A 19038-nucleotide genomic window follows, 5' to 3' on the forward strand; every position below is an offset into this window, starting at 1 on the left:
AACAAGCTCTGACTGATTCCCAATGAAGAAAGACGGATGAAAACAAATAACAGAGTCCGCCGCCTGGGGAGGGACAGTTCATCCAAAATCAAGAACAGTTCTCTGTGGACAGCAGGGGCGGGTAAAGCACCCAAAAAATTTACTACGGTAAGAGTAAAAAGTATTTGGTAAAAAGTTTACTCAAGTACTGAGTAACTGATCAAATTATCAATCATTTAATATTTAAAAAATACCTAATCAGACAAACCAAATATAAAGTTAAATGGAAATTTTGGTATTTTAAGGAAGAAAATGACAATAATTCAGATAACAAAAAATAAAATCAGGCAAAAGAAATTTTTCCTAATCATTTTTTTTCAATAAAAAACTAATGAAACTTTAACAAAAACTTCTGATGTCTGTCTGTTAGTAACTAATTAGTTGGTAACTAGTTACTTTTACTCAGCTACATTTACTTGAGCAACTTTTGGGAATAATGAACTTTTAGGAATATTTTTACTACGCTGTACTTTCTACCTTTTTCTTGAGTAATTTTATTATGAAGTATTTCTACTCTTAGTTGAGTAAAATTTCTGGATTTTCCACCCACTGAATGAAAAACAAACATGTTTTAACCAAACATTCACCAGAAACACACCTGCAGTTTCTGTTGACGTTTTTTAAACTGATTTGGAAAATTTTTTCTTTTGCCTGATATTTTTTGTTACTTATATGAATTATTGTCATTTTGGTCCTTAAATTACCAACATTTCCACTAAACTTTATATTTTGGTTCATTTGATGATGTAATTTTGGAATATTAAATCATTGATAATTTGATCAGTCGAGTAATTTCTTGAACGTCTACTTTTTACTTTCACTTGAGTAAAAATATGTTGAGGCTGTGCTACTCTTAGTCGAGTATAATTTCTACCCACCTCTGCTTACACTGTTAGCACAACATGTCAGAGTTAATTTAATAGCCTTGAATAAAACACTCAATCTATTAGTGTATTTATGCATCGCCTGAGTAACTCTTCATGTTCACTCAATACTGTGTTTATGCACAAGACACAGAGCAGAGCAGCGTTATGTAAGTTTTAATTCAGTTTCAAGGCCTCCTAAATCCTCTCCAGTCACTCACCATTTGCACCAGTATGCGCTCTCCAGTGGGATGGATGGCCAGGGCCTCGTCGTACAGCGCCTTGGCTTCGTCCAGCTGGCCCCGGAGCTCGGCCAGGCGGCCCCGCTGCAGGAGAACCGAGTGGGAGTTGGGGGACAGAGAGCTGGCCTCCGTGATGCAGAACTGGGCCTCCTTGAGCCGGCCGTCCGCCATGAACAGCTCCCCTACAGGAGGAGAGAGAGAGGAGGGACAGGAGACCGAGGGAGACGGGTCAGAACAAAACGGAGCGAGGATAGAGAGATGAGGAGGGGGACAAAGGGAGAGAGAGAAAGAGAGAGATTCCATTGTTTCTAAGACAAACTTTAAAGAGTCAAAACAAAAGTTCAGTTTAAATTCTTGAAATGATGCTAAAAAATACTGGAAGGATGGATGGATGGATGGATGGATGGATGGATGGATGGATGGATGGATGATAGACAGACAGATGGATGGACAGATGAATGGATGGATGAATGGATGGATGAATGGATGGATGATGGATGGATAATGGATGGATGGGTGGTTGCTGCTGTAGGTTGATGACGGAGGGAGAGAACAGAAGAAGAAGAAACTCCATTAGTAAATTTGTCTGTTTTGTCTCCTTAGAGACAAACAAGCAGATCAGAGAATCAAACCTCAGAAACTCGACGAACTGTTTGGTTGAGGAAGGAAACGGAGGCCGAGTGCAGCGAACGGAGCTCCTGCCTAAATATGGCCATCCCATATGAAGGGCCTCCCTGCCCTCAGACAAACCCCAGACACACAAACCCAGCGGACTGACCACAGGTTCTTCCCTCTCCAAGATGGCCGACGAGGCGTCCTGCAGCGGACCCGCCGGCCAACGAGCTGCCAGGCGGTTCAGACACTGGACATCATCGGCCCAGACCCAGAGGAACCTGATGTGGAAGCTGAGTGGAGTAAACACTGACAGCGTCGTCTGCCGTGTGTGTGTGTATGTGTGTGTATGCTTTGTTTGTTTACCTGTGCCTCACAGATGCACAGATGGGAAACACTTAATGCATGCTAGCTCTGTGGGATGTCTGCTCCCAGCCTCGGGGTTCCGGTGCATAACGTCAGGATGATTTGGATCTGGTTACGTAAGGTATTTTCCCGCTCCTCACCTGAGCTCTTTAAATTAAAAAAGCTACCAGATCAGTGCTTGCATAAGCATTTTTCTTCCTGATGTGTCTCATATGGACTTCAGTATAACCAGAGTTAGGTAGAAACTACATTACTTCAGTAACATTTTTTGAAAAAAAAAAAAAAAAAGTACTTTTCGGAGTATTTGTATGTTTGATTTTTACTTGAGTAATTTTATTATGAAGTATTTCTACTTTTATTTTATTAAACTTCTGGATTTTCTACCCACTGATTGAAAAACAAACATGTTTCAACCAGAAATTCACCAGACAGACTCACATCTGCAGTTTCTGTTAAAGTTTAATCAGTTTATTATTGATAAAAATTGATTTGGAAAAATGTTCTTTTACCTGATTTTGATCATTTTTTGTTACTTTTATAAATTATTGTCATTCTGGTCCTTAAAATATCACAATTTCTGCTTTATATTTTATCTTTTCTTATCTGATGATGTAATTTTTAAATATTAAATTATCAATAATTTGGTCAGTTACTCAGTACTTGAGTAAACTTTTGAGTAATTTCTTGGATGGCTTCTTTTTACTTTTATTTGAGTAGAAATATGAAGTTACAGCTATATTTACTTTTTTGGCTACTCTGGTGAACCTCCAAATGCTTCTTTCTCATAAAATTCTCTCTATTTGATTATATTTTGATATATTCATGTATTCCCAACAAAGATGACACCAGAAATGGACGATGTCTTTGTGTTGGGGCCTAGAAAACCTTGTTTCTGTCTGAAACCATTCAGTTTCTCTTTTCAGGCAGATGAAAAGCAAACTGTGCAGCCGTAGCAGTGAAAGCTGTGCAGCCTCAGAGTCTTACACAACTTACTGACCTGTTTATATGCTCAATTTAATTTCAGCCTCTCAGGGGAGTAGGACATTGTTTATGCACTTGATGCAACGTGAGCACACTTTTTTTTTGTTGCTGTGCGCACTGCAGCATCAAAAATTCACTCAGACGACTTGTTTGTTTTTTGAGAAAAGCCAGAGAGCGTCTAGGGGAGGAGAAATCCTGCATCCAGAACGAGGCGTAATCTAGTTTATGTTCAACATTATGCAACACAGTAATGATATAAATGATCTTATGAGTTAATAGGATTACTAGAATCGTTTAGTTTTGCATCTGATGGCCTTTTTTCAGTGCAGCTGCACCACACAGCGAAGTCTATCTGTTTAATTCAGAAAGCAATTCCATGAAAGAGCCATTGTCCAAGGCACCACTGTTTAACACAGGGGTGTCCAAAGTGCGGCCCGTGGGCCGTTTGCGTGCGGCTTGCGGGAACAGGTGGCCGATGCACATTGAGACTTTATTTTTAGATTAGAAATGGAATGGGAAATATTAATTGTCTTTGAACAAATTACACATTTTGCTTTCTCTTTAATTTGATCAGCTGACGTCTACTTAGCAACAGAAACTAAAAAATACTTGGTAGGATTTTGTGTTTTTGCAGTGCACATGAATTTACATAAAACAGGAGTTTCACTTTTTGAAATTACTACAATTTCTTGATTCTTATTCATTTGAAAGTAGCTGTATTTAACTCTCTGACATCATCATTTTATTACGGTTACCACGGTTACAGGGAAAAAAGTATAATCTAATTGCAGGGAGTTGGCATTTAAATAAACTCTTATTAGCCCGTTTATTTTTAACGTTCGGCTCACCAGGAGTTGAGCTCTGAATGGTGTTTGGGTGGGATGGCGCATTTCGTTCTGGGAAGTTTGAAAATCAAATTTTCCAGGAAATCCCAGAGCGAAGGGGCCTGAAACCGTGGCTCCGGGTCACGTGCTGTGAAGTCCTACCAGCCTGCAGCCAGATGCGCTCCAGAGTGGCCCAGATGTACGTGGGGCCCTGGCGCCGGGTGGAGCTCAGGTCCGATACCTCCGACAGCGCCGCCTCCAGACGGGACACCGCCACCGACGGAGGGCTGAGGGATCCTAGGAGAGGAGGAGAGGACGCTTTAAACGGTCGGTTATGAGGCGAAGCTTTAACACAGACTAACCCATCCACTGCTGGTTGCAACTGAGGGACAGTTAGAGGTTGGGTCTTTCACAAAATGTCACTTTATTCACTCGATTTAACAAATTTTATCATTAAAGCTGCAGTATAAAACTTTTACAAATATATTTTTTACATATTTGTTATCATGTTGTGACAGTTTGTTATAAGGGAGACAAATTGTGAAAAATAAGATCTCCTCCACCTCCTTTGAGCTTTTATTGGCGCCTGAAGAAATGGATCGCTCCCAACCAAAAACAACCAATAAGAGTCAGGAGGCGGGGCTTAGCGCTGTCAGTCAATCGCATGTACTTTCTGCTAAATGTGCCTAGCCTGAGCATTCACAACGGGATACGCTTGTTCATAAAGTCGGATAGAAAAATGCCAGCAGATCTTCTGATTTTGATGGATTTCCTGTTTGATCCTGACTGAAATACGGGTCAGAGGTCGGATTCATCACTTTTATTTAAACAGTTTTAATCTAAAACGGGTTAGACGTGGAAATCCTGTAAAATCCAGGATTTTAAATAGATTGATATATTTTATTACAGACTCAAAGTCCAAATTGCATAAAAAAAGAAAATGAATACAATAAAAGAATAAAAAGGCTCCTAACCATTCAGGAGGCAATCACAATCATTTTACTGCTCTATATTTAACATTAGTCAGCAGTGGGATAATTCTGCTGTTGGACTCATTTAAACGATAAATGAATGTATAAATCAGGTTTTGAATGAAGAAAGCAGACCTGTGGAGGCGTCCTGGAAGTCCGGGAGGTTGAGGTGGATGGAGGGCTTGCTGACAACAGGGCTGACCTCTGACCTCTCAGCCATCGGTATGCTGCTGCTGTCATCCGTCTCACTGCCAAATGTAACGAACAAATCTGAATTAAAGTGAGATCCATCATGAAGCAGCCAGCTACTAATTGTAGCCAAACATTCAACAAAAAGTGAAAAAGACTTCAACAGTTCTGCTTTAAGTGTTATATAACATTACGTACTGCACGTGTGTTGAACTATTAAAGTCTTCAAATGATGAATAGATAGAAAGTGACACCTCTGAAAAATGATTCATCATCATATCAAGTGAATCACAGAGTGGGCAGTAAAGTAACACTGATGATCTAATATCAGCGCAGAGTGGGAAATCCTCAGGAACAACAATTAAAGTTATAATTCAATAAAACTAAACAAGGCAGCAGTGACAGCAGCCATTATGTCTGGGTCCAAACTGAGACGCTTCGCTTTCCTCTCTGCACTAAAACACCAGACTGTCGTGTGATAAGCAAAGCAGCAGCGGCGGCTCATATCTGCAGGTTTACCTGGAGCGGCTGACGTCATACTGGCTCTGCCAGCGCTGCAGCATCTCCTCGCAGGTCTGCAGGGCTGCAGCGGGTCCCAACATGGCCTCTTCCAGCTTCACCTTCGTCAGCAGCAAACTAAACCGCAACGAGCATCTCAGTTAGTTTGAATTCACACTGGTGTTTTTAGGTTTCATTGTGTCCCTCACACTGCAAAAACACAAAGTCTTACCAAGTGTTTTGGTCTAGTTTCTCTAGACGCTTGAAATGAAACAAAACTAACTTACAAGTAACTTTTCAGGAAGATGTAGAGGCTTGTTTTACGTAAATAACTCGTTAAATTGGGAAATAGTTACTTGTTCCATTAGAAGATTATTTCACAGTTTTGACTTGTTATAAGTTAAATAATTAGTAATAATGAAAATTACCAAATAAAAATCAAACACTGTGGTTGCAAAAAATAATAATAATAATTTAAAAAAAATAAAACAGACCTACACAAATATATTTTTCTTTGGCAAGGAGGTCAAAGTTCAAAGGAAAATACAAACAGCAGGGAATTTAAATTTATTTTTAAAAATGTTTTTTTTTGTATATATTTTTAAAACGCATCATGATATAATGACAATTTTAACAAATGTGCACCAAACATTTTTTTAAATAAAAGTCGCGCTGCAGCTGTAGAGTTTGTGATCTTGAGAAAACGTGAAAACGTTTAAAGGGTGTGATTACTTTTACGAGGTTTTGTACCAGCAGCAACGGCTGCTTTTACTATTGTTGGCAAATTAAACAGTAAAATGATTTGAAAACAACCAGAGGGCGACGCAGATAGATTTCCAAGAAATGAGGATCGTTATCTCATGAAACGGCGAAGAAAAACTCCGGCCGCATTAAGAGCTTCTGAATTATCGCCGATATCTGGATCAATGAAGCCAAATGGAAGAGAAAGCTGGTCAGCAATGAGCTCTGAAAGGGTTTCTGTGTGTGTGTGTGTGTGTGTGTGTGTGTGTGTGTGTGTGTGTGTGTGTGTGTGTGCTGAGAAGCAGCAGAGTGTTTCCGCTTCGCCCTTTTAGCTGAAGACAACTGGTTAAGTGATGTGGGAGTCTCTGATGTGAACTTCTCTGAGTGTGTGTGGGTAATTGCCAGAAGGGGATCTCAGAGGACGCAGTCCGTCATGGACATCAATCACCCATAAGACTGAAGGATGGGGATCAATGATGGAGAAACTGGTTTTGGTACCAACTGGTGAAAAGACAAAATAAAAACGGGATTAAAAGACGGAGGGATTTGTGTGCAGAAGAGGTGTACAGAGTGTGTGTGATGGTGTGTGTGGGAGGAAGGAGGCTGGATTTGCTGGCACACAGATGACAAGTGGTGCAGAGGGAGGCTGTGTTAAGGATACGGCTGCCAGCAGGAGTTCACCGGAGCGGGCGTCTGTGTGATGGTGGGTGTCGGTGTGACGGAGCTTTGAGCAGCATGGCGGCGGCTCATCCAGGTGACAGGAGCTGCGGATGCTGCCGCATTTCCTGCGCACAATAAAACCGATTCTCTCTTTGTCACCTCGGTGTACGACATGAGAAATCCTTCTAAGCTTAGATTAGTATTAGTTGGTAAAAAAGAAATACCAAGAGTTTAGCTTATGCTTGAGTTATTTAATGATGTATCTGAACTGAACTGTTCTTTCTCAATGGATTTCAACAGCAGGAATTTGGTGAATGAGTTCAAAGCTTAAACCGGGTCAAAAACTACAACCTAACTACAACTACACGTTCTTTCATTTAATATGCAACCATTAGTGTGTTTGATTTATGTGAAGTGACAGTTATAAACTTACACTGACAAAAAATAACAGCAATTATTTGGGTTATTTAGCCTGTCATAAAAGAAAAAAAGTGATCGTTTGGCAAAGTTTTATTTTCACCATGTTAATCATTCATAAATGTCACAGTGTTGAGCACAATCCAAACATTTAGCTTTCTAATTAAATATTTAGCCACAAGCAAAAATATTTAACTTGCTAACAAAATTGATAACTACAAACTAAATATTTAGCTTGCCAAACAAATGCTTGCTTGCTAGCTGAATTTATAGCTACAAACTAAACATTCAGCTTGCTAATTCCAAGTGTAGCCACTAGCAAAACTTGCTAGCTTGCTAACAAGATACATAGCTAAAAATAAAATGTTTAACTAGCTAACCAAATGCTTGCTAATTAAATAATTAGCTGCAAACTAAATATTTTGCTATATTTAGCAGGAAGGCCTGATTTACAAACATTCAGAACTACAAGTTGTTTGAAATAAACATAATGGGCACCACAGTTTGCAGCACTGCTGCCTTGCAGCAAGAAGGTTGTGGGTTTGAATCCCAGCCTGTTTGTTCTCTCTTTCACATGTGATGGGTTAATTGCTTTCTACAAACTGTCCTTAGGTGTGTGAGTGTGTGTGCATGGTTGTTGCATCTCTCTGTTGCCCTGAGGTGAACTGGCAACTTGTGACCCTGCAAGAATAAGCTGGAAGAACCAACTGATGGATTTATTCAGAAAATCCTCTATTTTCTATGAGATGACTGATAATAGGATAGAAACGATTCCACCCTGCTCTTCTGTGCCTCAGTACAATCTGTGTTTTCCAAGGCAGCATCAGAAAAGATAGATTTCACCAAGATTACAACACTTGAAACTGCACAGCGGATTACACAGCCTGTCATTTTCCTGCCTCCTGGGACGGAGCCGGTCGTGTGCAGAGCGGCGCAGCTCTGAGTAAACGCTCGGCGTCGGAGTGCTGAGAGTGGTGAGTGCCAGCGTAAACTCCACACATAAAAATAGCTAATGATGTTCCCTCCTGGAAAAAAAAAAAGTAGTACATCTACTATATTACTCATTCCGCACTCCCACAGATCAGAGAGCGTAGTCTCTGGAAGCACATGAGGCGTGAACACAAAACTGCAGATGTACGACAAGCGTAAATATATGCACAAGCACAGGAACGCACACGTGCATATATAACACACACACGCGTGCGCGCACACACACACACACTGGCCTGTGCAGATATGCTTTCAGATTGCAACCTGACGTACAGTAAGACATGCAACACCTAAAATGAAAGCTGGATCTTTAGTATATAAACTGTGACACTCACTCAAATGAATGCTTGTTTATTCTGTGATTCTAATTTCAAAGAAAGGAAGAAATTAAGAGAGAGAGAGAGATAAAGTGTGTGCAAGGAGGGTGAGAAAAAAAAAGACCGGAGAGCGATTGGACGCAGCGGATACAGAAGAAGGTAGAAGCCGGGGGTTGAGGATGTGGGAGAAAACGAGGAAGCAGAAATTTGGTATGCTACAGCGAGCTGACAGTTCACTGTGGTGCAGAGAGCCAGTGGCTAACAAGAGTCACACACATCCATGTGCACACATTCAACACAAAAACACACACACACAACATGCATGTGCAAGAATGGACAAATGTTCGCGCACTCGCACCCACACAAGTGAAAGCATGCACATATGAAACGCACACCAGTCAGAGCCAGCTTTGATCTCTCACACATCCAGAGCCGATGATATTCTATGGGCCTCCTGCTGAGAAAACACCTCCTTTCATCGTCTCCCTCCGTCTCTGTCGGGAGTCTTGTATTCCGACTTTGAGCTCTGCAGCCGGGCCTCGGCTCAGCGGGCCGCAGCGGTGAGGTTTGAGTATGAAATCAAAAAAGCTTTACTGAATAGATGCTCCGTGTTTCATCATTCTAATTTAAACAGTGCACTGGTTTTTTATTTAGGCAGAACACTGTCTGAGAAGATCAGTTTTCAAGGCCTGACATTGATTCTCTGCAGAACTTTAAAGCTGCTGTATGCAGTTTTTATAAAATATATTGTTTTTACATATTTGGTAAAACTGTCTCCATGTCATGATGAGACAACTCTCCTCCACTTCCTCTCTGAGGTATAATTACCGTCTGAAGAAATGCCTGACCAACAACAGCCAATCAGAGTCAGGAGGCGGGTCTTAGTGCTGTCAATCAACCTCATGTAGTCGCTGTTAAATGGGCTAATGGCGGAGAAATATATTACTGTCACAGGAAAACCTTTTTAACTATAATTAGCATTTGCAATAGGATCTGTTGATAGGGAAAAGCTGCAGCGGCAGCAGAGAGTAAAGAGTGCGGACAGAGGGGATGAGCAGCGCCACAAGATTGTGATTGACAGCACTAAGACCCACCTCCTGCATCTGATTGGTTGTTTCTTGTTAGCACTGGGAGAAGGAAGAGGTGACACATTTCTCATAGATTATCAGGAAACCGCTACAAAAGCAGGAAGTGGACTACAACGCAAGGCATTCTGGGAAATTACAACCAAGACAAACGTGCTAGTCTAATGCTAGCGAGAGAAATGGTTCATGGTCTTTTACCAAAGACAAAAGAGAAATCCTACAACTGTGAAAAAAAGACACCACTCAGTTTTTGTTTCTTTTCATGAGGAAGGAACTTGCGCTCAGTGTCTTCAGAAGTTTGTGTCGGCAAGTTCAGTGGTTCTTGGCGCAGCGCCACCACAGGTGAGGAGGGGAACACGTTTTTCAATTCGTGTGGATCATTTGACACAATGTGGTGTGAAAGCAAACCACAGCAGCTGAAAATGTAACAGACGTTGGAATTTGGGCTCCAATCGAACCGAATCTACTGAACTATCAGGTGTGGAAACTCCCTGACCTTAACTGAGCCTCTGTTCAGGTTTTAAGAAGTTTTATTCTGGGATCGTCTTGTATTTCACTCCCTTTTCCCATCGACTCTGTCCGTGCTGAAGAAAACCATTCCCACAGCATAATGGTATCACCACCATGTTTCACAGTGTATTCAGGGCGAGTATTACGTCTTCTCAATATATTTCTCCCTGACCTTCTGCTGGGATCCTTGGTATTTACAGAACAGATGCTTTTACACTGAGATTAAGCAATGAACTGGTGTTATAGCACTAACCGTGTCACTGACTTATGAAACTAAAATGATGAGGAGAAAAACAAATAGTTTTCTACAGCAGATGTTACTTATTTACATGTTAGAACCACATTGTCAAAAATTTAAATGTCTTATCTGCATCTACTTGACAATAATGTGCACTTTGTGCTGGTCTATCTCCAGTAAAATACATTGCATGATATGACTAAGAAACAAAACACTCTGTTAAATATTTGTGGAAATCTTCAGGAACGGTAATTCTGCTGCTGCTGCAGGTGTGCAGGTTATAACCTGTCAGATAATGACGGTTGGTATATTTTTTGTTAAACATATACCAATATATATGTCTGGTTTACATTTATAGATATACTGCAATAAAAAAAGATTAAACGTATTTGATTGAACATCCCTTGTGTGAAAATGCAGCGGCCATTTTGGTCGACTCTTCTCCCTTCAATCCTTCTCTATAAATCAAAGTAAATTTCCTCTCTGCACTGATGCCAAGTTTGAACTTCAACAAATTGTCCTTCACACATCTAATTGTAAATGCAATGAGCTGACTGGCGACTTGCATTAAGCAGCAGAGCTGTTAAACTCACAGTAGTCTCGGATCAAATCAAGATCATGACTATATTGATAAAACTCGTTAATAAACAGTTAAATGTCAATATAGCTGTCTGCATTAATAAATACGTTTTAAAATTAAATAATATTGAACATGCTTCACGTTGTTCGTCCCTCCAGGATTTTACGATTGTTTTGGGGAATTTTTTGCAATCAAAATCACTGATTTTGAAATATTTGCAAGGAATTTTGAGATATTTGCACTGAAGTACGACGTTACGCATATTGATGACAAAAAAGACATCCAATAAAGCTGAGGCAGCAGTGTTGTAAAAGTTAGAAATACTGCCTCCTACAGGAGAGAGTTGGCATCACATAAACAGTTTTTGCAATAAACTTGCAGGTATCCATGAAAAATGCTGTGATCTGTTGACTTTAATGTGAATTTCCACAGAATCACAGAAAACTGGAGGGACTGGTTGACCTAATTTAGCTTTAGCATGTGGAGTCTAGAGGGCCAGATAAACAGCTACGGCGGGCCACGTTTGGCCCCCGGGCCTTCAGTTTGATGAATGTGATCAAAAGAGTTTATGGTGTCAAACCCTGATGCAGCAGAAAAGATAAGGCATATCTTGTCTTCTTTATGATTTGTGTTCTAAATTTCATGTTTTTTTAAAATTTAGTTTAATTTATGACTTTATAAGTGAAGCAAGTCATGAAACAAAACATTTCAAGTCAGACATCGACTACGGACTCAGTTATGTCACTGTCCCTGCTTCCCTCTGACTCAACTTTTTTTTTTTTTTTTTGCAGAACCGTAACAACGGGTTGACGCGACAACCGCTGCCTGCTCTACCAGCGTGACCTCACGGTTACCGGGGCAATGGGGGATTCCTGGTGCAGCGAGCGACATGATTGGCCGAGCCCGGCAAAGAGCTCTTAAATGGGTCAAAGCAGTCAAGTGTCTCCACCGAGGAGGTGTAAAATGTGTGTGTGCGCGTCTCCGAGTGTGTGACTGTGCATCCAGGCAGACTGGGAACAGACTTCATCATCCGACTGTACATGCAGCGAAAAGGATCGGCCTGTGCGGTTATAAAAGCGCCCACCCACTCCCTTCCTCTCCGACGCTTCCTGTCAGGCTCTGATGTCCTTCGTTATTTCATCAATTTTCTTGTTTTTCTGCTCCCTCCACCAATCTCTCTCCCACTTGCATGTTTGACAATCACCCATCTGTTTGTGCCGGGGCCGCGGAGGACAACACTGACCCCAAATGGCTGCGATACGAAACGCTTCTCAGCGCTCTGAAAGCACATCAGAGGAATGATGCAACATGCTGCCATATTAGTGTGAAAGAATCGGCCTTGGCAGGTTTTATTGCACACGTCCATCCTCCTCAGGTAATGAGCACATTCCTGGTGTTATTGCAGCTCTGCGATACACCAGAGAGACAGATACTGTAATAATGCTGCAAAATTTACAACATTTATTGAGAAACGCCTTCAGATTTTGTCATTATTTTACTTATGAAATCAGTTATAGTTGCAAATGTTGCAATAAACTAACACATACACAAGGTAGGTGGATGTACGGCTGAAATGATTAATCGGATTAATTGATTATTCAAATAATCATCTAATTTAGTGATTGATTAATAGCTAACTGGAGTATAAAGACTCAAATTTAATTTGCTGACAAAACTGTACAAAAATATATACATTTTACATTTAAGATAAAAATTAAATTCTTTGTCTATTAATATGTTCTACCCAGAACTCCTCTAGTGACTTAAACACAAAATATAAACTAAAACGACAAAACAACAGCAAATAAAAATTAAAAATTAAGAAATGATTGCGACAGAAAATACATAATGATGTTACAAAAGCAGCTCACAGCAAAACCAAATCGTGGCTAGTTCTCTGAAGTTTCTGTTGTGAGGAACATTTTCCACAGAATATCTGTGTTTAAACTGGTAAATTTAAAATAATCACTGGATTTCGTCAGATTTCAACCGTATTTTACTTTTACACAAAACCTTTTTAGACTTTAATTAGCCTGAAACAATTAATCGTGATGAATCGATTAATCATCAACTAATTTAGTAACCGATTAATTGTTAACTGGAATATAAACTCATAAAAAGGCAGTTTGCTGAAAGAATAACACACTCAGCAGAAATTAATCAAAATGTTTTATGTTCTACCCAGAACTCCTCCAGTTTCATAGTTTTAGCTTCACCTAGTTCAAATTCTGTAAAAATATGTTCTATTAAGTCACCTTTTGCTATCTAGCTATTAATCAATTAATCCAAAAATGAGTCAACAGATCAGCCGTAAACTGTGTTGATGTAAAGTTGAGCAGAAAGTTTTCACATGTTGATGTCAGAACTAGTTATTCACCTGCAGATGCATCCTTTGCTACAAATGATCAACCGTATGCTAAAGGAATGCTACGTTATTGGATTTTAAACAAAAAAAAAAATTGATTTTCTTATTGTGAAAAGGAACTGAATTTCTTATTTGTATTTTTTTAAATGTATTATTTCTAATATTGTATGAAAAAGACTTGGGTGATTAAATGAACAATCTGCAGAATGTGGCCTTTTTTTGACTGGTTAACTGATTAATTGTCAATATTACTAAAATAATCGATGCCTGCAATGCACGGCGACACGTCCCTCTGAAGTGGCTGTAGGATTGTTGCCAGAGCTGCAGCGGTGAAAGGGTGAGGGTGCATGAGGGGCAACGGTGCTGCAATGCAGGCTTCCCACTCTGGCACGTCTAAATAAGGCGTCGAGACGGCGCCTGTGTTTGTGCGCTTGGTTTCCACCATAGTGCAGCCAAGACACCCAATCCCCACAGCCAGCGCTCTGTCAGGACAGGCCCTCCCTGCGCCGCGCCCTGGAGCTGCTTTCTGTCACAAACACTCGTAAAAATAACAAAAATGTTCTTCTCTGCGGTTTTCTTTCTGTTTGATGTGTGATTGGGAGTTTGCTTTACTTGAAGTTGTCCGGATGCTGGCTGAGGGCCAGGGTGAGGGTGTCCAGGGCGTGACGGTGATGTTTCTGGGAGCTCAGCAGCAGGGTCAGCAGGTGGAGGGACGGCAGGTCATCGGCGCGCAGAGACAAAGCCGTTTGTAGCGGCTCCATGGCTGCAGACACCTGGAAAAGCAAAACGGTTTTCAGGTGAAACTTCAGACTCTGTAGCTGCGTTTCTGCTACAAATGCAAATCTTTGTTGATATTTTACTAATGTTGAAAAAACCAAACTTTGCAATTGCAGTGTTTGAATTAAATAAGAAATTAAAGTTACGTGTGGATAAGCTTGTTTAAAAAACTGAAAAGAAACCATCAACCTCCTTACACTTCCTGTCTTCTTCGTGGTTTTCACCAGTAGTAAAATCCACTTGTTGATCGTGTATTTCCTTCGCAGTTTTGCAAAATATCCAATTTTGATATGATTGAAAAACAACCTCATCTTGGCGGCAAAACTTTTTATTGAAACTTTCAATTAGCTCAGTTTTATGGTCACCAGAAACGCAGCTATTAGCAGCGTCTCCATTATATAATTGCTCAATTTGACATTTTGAAAATAAATGTGCTTAATGGAATCACAACAATTAAAAAAAAACTCCTGTTTGTTGATAAAAATTGTAAAACTGCAATAGAAAGTTTTTTTTCTGCATCACACGATCGACAAGCGGATGTTACTACTGGCAGAGATGTTGAAGAAGACAACAGGAAGTGGTAGAAAGATGATGGCACTGAATATTTTTAATGACTTATTGAGGAACAAACTTTTTCACACGTCATTTAATTCGGTTTCTTATTTAATGGAAACTTCACAATTCCACAATTGTGTTTTTTCGGCATTAATGGAGTGTTGACAAAGTTTTGCACACATTTGTAATGAAAATGCAACAATGTGACATTGCTTAAAGGCTTGCTTGTACCTGGCGTACGAGGGCCAGCTGGAGAGCCAGGTACATGGAAATCTGAGCGTCCAGTGGGTCTAATGAATTGGCTCTGTGGAGGAAAGGCAGAGTTTTTATGTTCTACAAACACCTGAACATCAGCTCCTGAACTGATCCAGTTTTCATAAACCATACTGAGCTTGCTTTAATTTATGGCGATTCATTGATTTATTGCTTATTATGACAGGAAGTGACAAACAAATAAAGGAATGAAAACAAGTAACACATACTTGTTTAATGCCTGCAGGGCTTTTTTGTTGAACTCATTCCGATCAGCTGACAGAGTGGCTGAAGACGAAAAACAAAAACAAATCGAGTCACTCAAAAGGTTAGAATCTCCAAATTCAAACATCCATCCGTACAGATTCACAGGCATCTGAGGACCAGGTGAGACTTTACCCTCAGAGGCCTGAAGGCTGAAGCTGAGGCCCAGCGCCAGGTACGCCCTGGGGAGGAACTCCCTGGCCTCCTCTCCCATCGATGCCACGCGCTTCGACAGGTTCTCCGCCTCCTTGAACTTCACATGAACACACAGAAACCTTCGATGCATGGACTTTTTAAGTATTTTGTATCCGATTAATCGATTATTCTGGCGATTAATCGGATACAAATATTGCCACATAAGAAAATGCAAATGAATAATTAAAATCCCTTTTTAAATAAGAAAATCTATATTATGTTGGCTAAAACGCAACAAAAGCATTATTTTATTTAATCCTTGATGATTTGTGGCAAAAGATGCATCTGCAGCTAAAAAAATCCTAAAAACAGGTGAAAAGCTCAGGTCTTTAAATATACCATATGGCGGATATGTTGATTTATTTTTGAAATGATCAAGGTTTTCTCAAGTTTTGTGATTGGATGATTGGTTTTATTTCCACATAGAAGGACAATAATGTTTTATCGCATCATATTAGCTTTAGGTTTAATTCCAAGTTGTCATTTCCTCAGTTACCAACTATGCCTGTCGATAAATGGTAATATTGTTGTTTTGAGACAATTTTCAAACCTCAAAGATCAATAAGCTTTGATTCTAATGAACATTTAACAGTGGAACTGGAAGATTATATCCAAAATAAATAAACAAAACAATAGAAACAACAAATAAAATTAATTATGAAGTCTCTGTAAATAAAATTGCTCTTGCTAGTTGAGACTAAACCTAATCGCAGTAACTTCTGTTATAATTTGGCATCCAGGTAAATTTCCTACCATGACAGGCCTAACGGTGCATGCAATTCAATTCATGCAACACATTTTAAATCGCTTGGAATCACCTTGGGTACGAAAGGTGCGACACAAATAAAGTTCCTCCGCTGTGCAGCAAATGGTGCTGCAGCAGGGAATGAAGTATTGATGGGCTGGGCCTGCTGGGAGTTTAGTGTGGGGACAGTCTGAACAGATTCAGCTGAAGGACAGCGCAGAGTTTGTTGAAGGACACACACACACTCGCCACACACAGGCAGCAGCAGCAGACTGCAGGCGAGGGAGAAAGTGTGCCACATGGTGTGAGAGCTGCGCCTGGTGGCGGACAGGCAGGTGGGGAAGGTGGGTGTAAGGGGGTAAAGCTAACGCTAATGTCGCGCTCCCCTTCATCCTTTTTCATCTCCGTTTCTCTGAATCAACCATTTTACTGCACAGCCTGTCCACAAACATCTTAGGAAGATTACGCCATTGTTGTTTTTTCTCTCTTGACTGATGTGAAGATCTGCAGCGCTGCTCTTCAGGAATTTAGAAAAGCAGCTTTGCTTGCAGATCATCAGTCCTGCCGCAGATATCATGGAGCTGTAGAGAAACCTCAGCGATGTTCAGAAAGCTCCACGTGGGCTGGATTAAGGAGCATAATGTCGCTGGACAGATTACAGCCCAGACTGTCCGGTGGAGCTGATGGTGGAGAGCGGTGGCCCATTTCTGTAATGCCGCGCTGCACTATGGCCATAGTGTCCCATTGTGATTAAAACTGTAAGCTCCTTAGTGTCTCTGGCCTGCCATGATCTCCAGCCACTAACAGATGCGCTGTCTCCATTCGCCTGTTGGTTCCTCTGTTCTAATCTGGCCTCACTTTCTCTTCCCGACTCATTTCATCTCTGCATCCATCGATCCCACTCTTTATTGATGGCTGAGGTTTTTTTTAGGGAGAAAAGAGAGGAAGCGAACCGAACTTTTCTGCTCTGGATGAAAGATAAAACATGGCAGAAAACCTCTGACCAATCACAAAGCTGCGCCCAAATGGTCAATGGTAGACGTAACTTCAGATGAATTATGTGTGAGTCTTCACTGATGATACAATAAATTATGCTGGACGATAAACTGACCCAGAAATTATTGCAATAAACGATAACATTGTTGTTTTGAGACCATTTTCAACTAATATAAACATAATCCAAGAACACATTCTCAGAGATTAATGGGATACAAAAATTATCACATTCTGCAGATTTTTTATTTAGCCTTTTAATGTAATATTAGAAATATATAGGAAAATGCAAATAAACAATTCAATTCCCTTTTTAAATAAAAAAGAATCAATATTTTGTTGCCTAAAATGCAATAGCAACATTCCTTTAGTGAAAGCTTGATCATATGTAGCAAAGCAGGGTTTATATATATATTATAAGCCTGGCGGGCCACCAGGCTTCACTTGTCGCCCCACCAGGCTGGGAATCGTTTATTTATTTTAATGTAGCAGTGACAGCAAAAAGGGTTAAGATAGGTTTATGTATACTGCTCAAAAAAATAAAGGGAACATTTCACTTTAATTTTGTGTGTGGCTCCAAATCCAGGCCTCCATTGGTTAATAAATTTGATTTCCATTGATGATTTTTGTGTGATTTTGTTGTCAGCACATTCAACTTTGTACAGAACAAAGTATTCAATGAGAATATTTCATTCATTCAGGTCTAGGAGGTGTTATTTGAGTGTTCCCTTTATTTTTTTTGAGCAGTGTATAATAAAACATCAGTAATCTTTAGCCGATCATTATCAATTTAAAAAAGATAACATTTGATTCCACATACAAAACCTACAGAAATACCAGTTTTATTTAAAGCACGGTTATATTTTCTTTGTTGTTGATGTTTTATGTTAACTTTTTTTTTTACACAAAAACACAGAAGGGCAACTGGACTTCCTTAGCACCAGGCTTAGCTAGTTTTCTGGGGGAAACCCTGCAAAGGATGCATAAAAAGTAACTTACAAGTAACTTTTCAGCAAGATACAGGAGCTTGTTGCAAGTCGATAATTCCTTGAAATTGGGAAAGAAGTGCCACTTCCATTGGCACATTATTTCACTTATAATAAGACCATAAATGAAATAGTCAGTGGAACTAGGACTTTTTCATCAATATTAAGAATTTACTTACTTAAAACAAGCTCCTATATCTTGCTGAAAAGTTACTTATAGGTTAGTTTTGTTTTATTTCAGGTGAACTAAGATATTTGCAGTAGAAACCAGGCCAGAGAAACTTGGCAAGATTTTGTGTTTTTGCAGTGAATCTCAGTGCTTTCTGAACGCTTTTCGTTTCAGGTGTTAACATGCAGGTGTTGGGATGCATTCACCCAGTGCAGTTGACCGATGCAGATCTTAGCAGCCAGCATGGGCAGCGAGGGGTCGTCTGGTCTCATCCTGGCGCATTCTTTCAACACAGACACAGCGCCGACCCACTGCGAATCACACACACCAGAACGAATGACGAACTGTGAGCATTAAACACACATCAACTGTCCTAACACAGCCCTAATAGACCCTTTTAGACACACAGTCACTTAATACATGTAGGTCGATCATTAATGGACCAAACACACACAGCAGGGCAAGCCCGGGATAAAAGCGGATCTGACGACACCGAGGCGGCCCCCCTCTCCTTTTAGGGAGCAGACTATTTCTAGAGATCCCCATTGATCAGAGGTGTCGCTTTATCGCACAGCAAGGATCAATTTTTCTGCTGCACAAAAACAAACCAACAC

General features: G+C 40.2%; 1 protein-coding gene across 5 annotated transcripts in view; it reads right to left on the reverse strand.

The window, feature by feature from the left end:
- ttc7a (tetratricopeptide repeat domain 7A) overlaps positions 1–19038 on the reverse strand; it is a 54665-nt gene that overhangs the window by 12605 nt on the left and 23022 nt on the right. For 4 of the 5 annotated variants that reach the window (XM_015052037.1, XM_015052039.1, XM_015052041.1 and 1 more), the window contains 9 exons: positions 18631–18735; positions 15472–15589; positions 15303–15360; positions 15052–15124; positions 14101–14261; positions 5607–5723; positions 5034–5146; positions 4090–4224; positions 1124–1326 (listed from right to left, as the gene is read on the reverse strand). In XM_015052037.1, the coding sequence (XP_014907523.1) occupies positions 1124–1326; positions 4090–4224; positions 5034–5146; positions 5607–5723; positions 14101–14261; positions 15052–15124; positions 15303–15360; positions 15472–15589; positions 18631–18735 (1083 nt within the window). Of the gene's footprint in view, positions 1–1123; positions 1327–4089; positions 4225–5033; positions 5147–5606; positions 5724–6216; positions 7112–14100; positions 14262–15051; positions 15125–15302; positions 15361–15471; positions 15590–18630; positions 18736–19038 lie in introns of those variants that run through there. The other variant, XM_015052040.1, reaches the window with a different exon arrangement.

This window comes from Poecilia latipinna, unplaced genomic scaffold (assembly GCF_001443285.1).
Source record: "Poecilia latipinna isolate Pla-1442-1.1 unplaced genomic scaffold, P_latipinna-1.0 Scaffold1083, whole genome shotgun sequence".
Taxonomy (NCBI): Eukaryota; Metazoa; Chordata; class Actinopteri; order Cyprinodontiformes; family Poeciliidae; genus Poecilia; species Poecilia latipinna.